The sequence below is a fragment of the Sitodiplosis mosellana genome, unplaced genomic scaffold, assembly GCF_009176505.1.
Source record: "Sitodiplosis mosellana isolate CC-2019 unplaced genomic scaffold, AAFC_SMos_1.0 Smas_scaffold_44, whole genome shotgun sequence".
In the NCBI taxonomy this organism is placed as follows: domain Eukaryota; kingdom Metazoa; phylum Arthropoda; class Insecta; order Diptera; family Cecidomyiidae; genus Sitodiplosis; species Sitodiplosis mosellana.
In genome coordinates this window covers 48,596-56,183 of record NW_022595286.1, presented here as the reverse complement: position 1 = coordinate 56,183, position 7,588 = coordinate 48,596, and the positions used below count along the sequence as shown (strand labels likewise).

At 36.2% G+C, this 7,588-nt stretch overlaps 1 protein-coding gene across 1 annotated transcript; it reads left to right on the top strand.

Moving 5' to 3' along the window:
• Positions 1-3,082: 3,082 nt before the first annotated feature.
• LOC129569783 (uncharacterized) lies at positions 3,083-7,588 on the top strand. The gene is made up of 4 exons (XM_055448946.1): positions 3,083-3,329; positions 3,907-4,168; positions 6,503-6,713; positions 7,222-7,588. The coding sequence occupies exons 2-4, from the start codon at positions 3,964-3,966 to the stop codon at positions 7,370-7,372; spliced, it is 567 nt and encodes a 188-aa protein (XP_055304921.1). The 5' UTR covers positions 3,083-3,329; positions 3,907-3,963; the 3' UTR covers positions 7,373-7,588.

Sequence of the window (7,588 nt, the reverse complement as noted above, 5' to 3'; positions counted from 1 at the left end):
TTTCGAAAACATCGCCAATCTTACATCAAACCTCGAAAAATTGTGTTTTGGGTCGTCTGTGGAAAATTCGCCCAGTTCAAATCATCACCTCATCTAGATCAGCAATTTGAGGAAGTTGAAATATTTGTGTATTAACCTGACAACTCTAACGAATAATTTGATTGATTCTCTCATTGAAAATAATGTTCCCATAGAAACTTTTGTAATTCCGGGTATTTGGAGACACATTCCCATATGTGAATTGAATATCTCGCGACTCAAACTTTTAAAGAAACTGTATCTGCCGGAAGTTTCAGATGAAACACTTATCGATTTAGTTCAAAATCTGCCGGAATTGCAAGAAATTGTCGTTGAAGGAATCATCACATTAAATGGTACTAAGAGAGCCTTGCAATATGGAAAACACTTATCTGTGCTCATGGTGGGTGTAAATGAAACGTCTATAGATTTGGATGACTACAACTCGGTTTTAAATTTAGCAAAGCTGGCTGGTGTTAAAGTGACAATCGGTGTTGAAAGTCGTAAAGTAAATGTTCCCGAAACATATTAGAAGAAAATCGTATGTGGCTAGATATAACAAGACGTTTATCATCTGCGATATTGACTTACGGAGTTTTTTTCTGATGATGGCAATACTGAATGCAATGTACAGTACATCACTACTTTAATACAAATTTAAATAATTGGAAACCTTCCAGTATTCGCAGGTATTTGAAACAAAAAGATGATAATGTAGCCAAAAAATAACCAATAAAACTATTTTGGAAACAAAAACGCAAAATCTTGTAAATGTTTTCTGTCAATGTTCAACTTCAAATGAATAATTTATTTACAATAATTCATCGACGAAGAAAAAGACTTTGGAGGAGAAAAAGAAGCAATAAAATATAAATCGGGAAAATCAAAATCGACCGTTGCAAACTCTTCAGCAAGCGATAGCTTTGTACAAAACGTAACACTATCAAAATTTGCACAAAATCACGAAGTGCATGTTGGCCTTGTGATGTTGTCCAACGTCAATGGCTGCATACATTTGAATTGTTTATTAACCGCACCTTTGAGGTCTAGTTTAGCTCATGTGAATGCCTAAATATGCGAGCGATTGCCGTTGGTCATCAACTGAACTAATTACCTGAAATAATTGCGAAACACGACAGCCTCACCATTGAGGAGAGACAATTTGGTTTGGCCAAGTAAAATTCTTTACTTAACTCAATAAAAAATTCTTCGTATCAATTTTGCTCTTGCACATAAATTCTTCTAACAAAATAACAGCTGTTGATCATCGAGATAGAGTCTCTTCACGCAACGATTACATAAATTGGTCTTAAATGCGCAAATAACGGAATTGAAAGAAATTCAAAAAAATCACTTGCTCAAAAAATGAAAAAAGAGAATACATGCACCGTGAGCGCAGACAGCGAAGCGAAGAAATAAAAGTCTCGCATACAAACGAAAGGCAACGAGAAACAGAAAATCACAACATCAACAACATTCAACATTGTCTAAGTCTAAGTTGTATTCGTTTGATACAATGCAGATCTATAAACATAAAAATGGATTTGGTATATTTGTTGTTCATTGTTCGACGTTTACGTGCGCTTATGCGCTTGAAATACATAACCATCGGGGTAATCACATAACGAAGGCGAGAAAAGAGAGAAAAAAAAGCGTATGTGTACCAAACTCAATATAGATTGATGTCGTAATAGTGTATATGTGCTACGTGAGCTGTTGCTGATGTTGTTGTTGTTGTTATTGCTGCTCTGGAAATGTGCGCGCCATGGTAAAGATAAGTTTGCTATTTCCAAAGACTCGACACATTTTAGCTGAAGCATTGTTCGCATATCGCATACGCTTTGACTTTACATATTATTCGACCGTTTTTTTTAATTCCATATCTCGTTGTCATTTTCTCTCTCGCTCACTCTTTTGCGCTGCTTAAGTTGGCTGACTGCCGTTAGCTGTATAGTTGACGCGCACGCACGCGCGCACCTCGTTTATTTGCACTGCACTTTCACTTATCCATATAATCAATGTGTGTTATATCGGTGTGTCGGTCGGTTGATTAAGAAGTCGATGGCGCGCTAGCGTACGCTCGCACATTCGGTAGCATGAAATCAAGTTTCTCACCGTGTTGTATGGTCACCAGATAAGCGATCGCTACTCAGCATTTCTATCGGGTTTTTAGCAAACTGTGTCACTTTCAATTTTTTTTCCTACTGTCGGAATCGGAAACAACCAAATGCCATGCCAATAGCAGAAAAAAATATCGTTGTAATTAAACATTGTATTTCATTGGCCGAACGGTACAATTGTGTGGTTACGTATTCAAGCATTATTACATTTTAGCTCGGCAATTGTGTGTCATTCCGTTTTGGATCGTTTACTTTCTTGTCTCGACAACGACGGTCACATTCTAACTGAACCTCACCGTTTTCACCGTCATCGGCGGTAGTCATCGAAGTTTCTCGACTCAGAAATGCGATTTCAAAGTCTTCTTCGGGGGCTCAATTTCGGTTGAGTACACCTCACCGTCTTGAAGACAACATGACTCAGCGCACGTATACTTTCAGGTGTGTGTGTGTGTGTGTGTGTATGCTATGCCGTGTGCCATGTTGGTGATGGAAGAAAGTACTATATATGCTTGTGCTGGTGCCTAGTGCTGGTGTTGGTACATTATGTGGTTTTTCGATGGCGGGAATTATACAAACAAAAGTTTTGCGAAATCAAAGCAAAACCCAACAGCTCACACACACACACCGAAACCACAAAGATCACATATACTATGCATATGTATGGAACGACAAACGAAAACGAAGAATCAAAACAAACAAATCGACTGAAAACAACTAAGCCTTTTTTTCTGCGCGCTGCCTGTTAAATTATGCTTCACGAAATTGTCGTTGGGTTTCGTACGAGCGGTGTGTGCGCGGGTCTATTTACTTCTTCGGTTGGCGTTGGTTTTTTTTTGCTGTATTTTCGTGTGTTTTACTCATGTATTCGGTAATAGGCAAGTGAATTTTCCACTTATATCTGCATGTGTGTTGGAATTTGGCTCTTTTTTTTCGACGTCGACAACGACAACGACGGTTTGCCTTGGGTTTGGAGTTTTTTATTTGTCCATTCGATCAATTCGTAACATATGATTTTTCGCCGTCAACGATTTTGGATGCAAAACTCTCTGAGTGCTGTGGCCTGAGTGCAGTGCAATACCTTTTTTTTCCATCAACCGTTCGCTTGTTTATTCATTCTCGTTCGATATTCAAATTTTGATTCGTTTAACTTTTTTGTTTTGTTTCGTGTTCATTATCTGGTAACCACCTGCGGTAATTGCAATTTTTTTTTTTTTGAGTTCGGTTTGTGTTTTTTCGAAATTGTGATAAATAACAATAACAAAAAATCAATTAAAATCATTGATAAAAATGTGTTCCGTGTGTCTCTGAAATGCCAGCTTTTTTTATCGGTCGCTGGAATTTCGTTATTTATCACCGCTGTGCAGCAGCAATGGCAGTAGAGAGGAATACTGTTTTTTTTGTTCTGTTTCTCGTTTACCACAAAAACCAAAACTCATTGAACTCCCTTTTTGGCCTTTATCATGCAAATTATTATTTTTCGCGCACAAACGATTAACATTTTTTTCACCACTGGAACAACGCCATAATTAACTTTATCCCGTCTCTTTATCAAAGTGTGTACCCATGTGATGTGCGCATGAAATTGCATTTTTTTTTTCACTCACACTGTCAATTCAATCTATTATATAAATCAACATCTCGACTGATGCTGCTGCTGCGTTACATTATTTGGTTTAATTAAAATTTTCGGTTTAACTTTAATTTAAATTTAAATCAAAAACTGATGATTAATTTCGCATTATTTTTTTGTTTTGTTTCGATCTTTTAGTGTGTTTTTTTTTTATTCTGACGACACATAGAAAAATAAAAAAAATTGGTAACAAAAATGCGACTCCAAGTGATATTCCCGTCTCTAGCTGTATTGTCAGCAGTGATATTAACCATAATGGATTTTAGTGGTAAAGCGGTGAGAGCACAAGATAGCGAGCCATTATTCGAACTACCTGTACAATTGGTCGGATTTCCTGTCATCATTTTGGCCGTGCGATTCTCAAATTTTGTGAAAAAATTGGCATATTCCGTTAACCCAAGTAAGTGTTTTTTGTTCGAAACGAAATGAAGAAAATAAAGCACCGTTATTTTTGGTTGCAAAACTTTCCTTTATTTAATAAAGGAAAATCAAGTTTAACGGTCATAAAGCAGCAACAATCATCAACAATACCAACCAATTTTACTCTCCTTTCATTCCAAATCTCACCGAGCTCTCTTCATCTCATTACGTAAAAGTGCATGGAAACAAAGAAAGAAAAAAACGCAGCAACAAACGAGTGGAATGCAAAACAAAACCCAAAGACAAAAAACATGAAAACGAATTAAAATACGAATGCAAAATCCGATTGTCACAAGTGGTGAAAACGATAGCTCCGACAAAAAAAAAATGAAACCAGTTTACAGGCAGCCGCACACAATCAATCAATGTTTGATAAGTGTTATTAACATCGATGATTGCACAAAAGAGTGAAGTGTTTCCAAATCACAAGCGTGCGGTAACGAAACGATTGACCTCGAAAGAAAGAGACGACGAAAAAAAAGCAGGAAATTTATTCAAGTCTATGTTGTGTTTGGTAAATCATTGCGGTGTGTTGGCTCGTTTAACATCTAAATTTAAGCCACAGATCGATTGGAAAAAACGATTGTGAAATTTTGCCTGATTATTAACGAAATATTATGTAGATTATGTGGTTTCTTATATGATGCGGTGATTTGATTTAGGGCATGTAAGATGACCATTCAACTTCTGAATGCCGTTTAGCCGCACTATTTGACGATATTTGATTTGTATTTCATTTTAATGGTTCTGGTCGAATCATATCAGATTAAATCTGAATTAAATCAAACAAAATGTAATCAGATCCAAATTAAGACTCAAATTCGAGTTCAGATTCTGATTGAAATTCAGCTTCAGATCAAATCTTAACCAAATTGCAGACCCAACGTCTAGAAAGTCTCTAGATCAAATCAGTCCATTTCTACGATCGTTGTGTAATTTCTCCAAATTGACATTTTAATCGAGTTCGCATTATGAAATCATATTATGCGACCGTTTACTTCGGCAATCAAATGAAATGTCAACCAGCAACCTTGCCTCACTTTGGCCGCTAACTTAGGTCGGTTAGTGCGTGTAGGCAATTTTCCAAATTGTGTGTTATTAAAAATTACAACGTCGCAAGATTGTCATAAATTGACACATTTCCAACTTGAATTTGACCATTTTCAGCTAAATTGGATGATTTTCGAATCATCAAAGGTCATTTGTTGACAACCAATGGTGGTTGTTTCGTCGACTGATTGTTTCTTTGTCCATCATGTTTCTTGAACCATCAGCGTGGTTCAAAATATATGCTTCATGTAGGCAATAGCTTCAAATTGTTTTATGAAAATGTCTAAGCGTTTGAATTGTTGTCTCATTTGTTTACTTAAAACATCGCCGACTATAAATGCGATGGAAGAGTTTTCGAACAAAATTCCGAAATTGGACCATTCGAAACGGTTGTTTGTTGTGCACGAAATTCCCACTAAATGTGTATAAAACGAAATGGTAACTGTACATTTGTTGAAATTCAACCAAAATAAACGTGAGAATGACCTCAACAAGTGACAATTTATTCTCTCAAAGAGTTATTTGACGAATAACTTATTCGTTTAAAGAGAGAAGCAAGAAGAAGAGAGGCAAAATGAGAAGAGATAAAAAGATAGAGTGGAAGAGAAAAGGCAAGCCAAACATTAAAATGAAAGAGAAACCACAAACTAACCGTTAAAAAAGCGAAAGAAGATGTGCACACAAAAGTCCGAAAGCCAAACTGAGAAGAAAAAAAACCCAAGCTCGAAAAGTGATTTCAATTTCCAACGTGTATTTTCTGAGAATGTGTTCTTTTGCAATCGTGCGCGCGCATCAACGACCGGCCAAGTGAGACATTACAAAATATGTGAGAATGCCGTGGAATATTGATTGGAGTGGAACAGCGGCTGAAAATTGGTGTGGCTGGAAGTCACGTACGCGTAATATCTGATCTAAACACATAACCGGTAAATGTTGCAAAATGTCAGAGCACGGTGTGCATCGACGTGCGAGAAATTGCCAACTAAGCTGAGCACCTGAACAAGACGCGCGCCAATCATTTTGCTCTTTAATTCTGCAATTTTCTGCGTGCAAATAAAATATCTATTGCTACGACCTTGAATCCGTTCCGTTTTGTTGTGTGATTTATTGTTTCCTCTTCACTTTCTTCGTGTACACTTTCTGCACTACTAAACCACTATACGCATTGTAAATGGATTGTAACCGCTATGTTTTCTTCACCGCGATGTTGTTTTCTTCTTCTTCTCTTTTTTTTTATATGACCGATTTATTTTGGATGTTACAGAAACCTATCAATCACGAGTTCGACGTGCGTCTTTGGATTATGATTCGTCAAGTGATGAATTCACACCGCCATCCGTCGATATCGACTATGCCGAAAAGAAAATTTTGAATGAATACGGTCCAAAGGCGTGTGTTATCGAAGAGCCATGTAAAGTGCACGCTTCGAGACCAGGACGGGCCGGTGCACAACCAGATTGGGCCGATATTTTGAGGTAATTAATTATTAATTTAGTTATCAAACACTTGGCTAATTTATGGTAAAAATTTGAATGATCTAATTGGACTTGTTTTTTCTTTTGCATAAATTCGCATGGCAAGAAATTACGATATTTTTTCTGTTATCTAATATCGTAAAGCGTGAAAATAGCTGCGATATTTTTTGCACTCTATTAACTCGAAGCAAAAAAAACCACATTGTTTCATGCAATTTTTAAGGTGTAAAAAAGTAAATCGGGCTCATTTCAATTGCAAACTCATTTAAAATCATCGTTCGCTTTGTTTCGTATGTACGATTAGCGTGAGTTCGACTGAGCACGTCAATTGATGTGTTTATTGGCCTCATTAAATTAACTGCGATGTGTTTTTTTTTGCAAAAAAAAAAGAAATTCGAGACTATGAAATAGTTTTATTTAATCACTTTTTTTGATTTTCAGTTATTTAATCGATTTTTTTTTGGTTTTTTTTTCCATCAAAATTTTTGATTCAAAAATTTCCTTCTAGAAATTACAAGATCCAACGAAGTGGTATGAAGCAATGGTACTTGCTGTCGGTGTTTCTTGGTGATGTGATCCGTGATCCAACATTATGCAAGCGACTGGCCAAACGTATTCCATGCAATAGGGACATAACAAAAGCCCATGTCAAATACTAGAATAAATGCATAATTTATTTCATAGGTTTCATAGGTTTTACTTTAGAAAAGTGCGTCTTTTTTGTATTCATCGAAAGAAAAATTGTCTACCTTTTTGTAAAAAAAAAAATTGTTACTCTTTTTTTATGTAATTTCTAAAACAAACAAATAAATTATAAATTGTGTACATAAGTGAGAAATCGTCCACGGTGCTCGAAAAATGTTTTAAAAATTAAA

Excerpts from the sequence above, each read along its gene's own strand:
- LOC129569783 (XM_055448946.1), top strand. The coding sequence starts at position 3,964 with ATGCGACTCCAAGTGATATTCCCGTCTCTAGCTGTATTGTCAGCAGTG. Across the intron at positions 4,169-6,502 it reads GGCATATTCCGTTAACCCAA|AAACCTATCAATCACGAGTT; the intron begins GTAAGTGTTTTT and ends TGGATGTTACAG. Across the intron at positions 6,714-7,221 it reads GATTGGGCCGATATTTTGAG|AAATTACAAGATCCAACGAA; the intron begins GTAATTAATTAT and ends ATTTCCTTCTAG.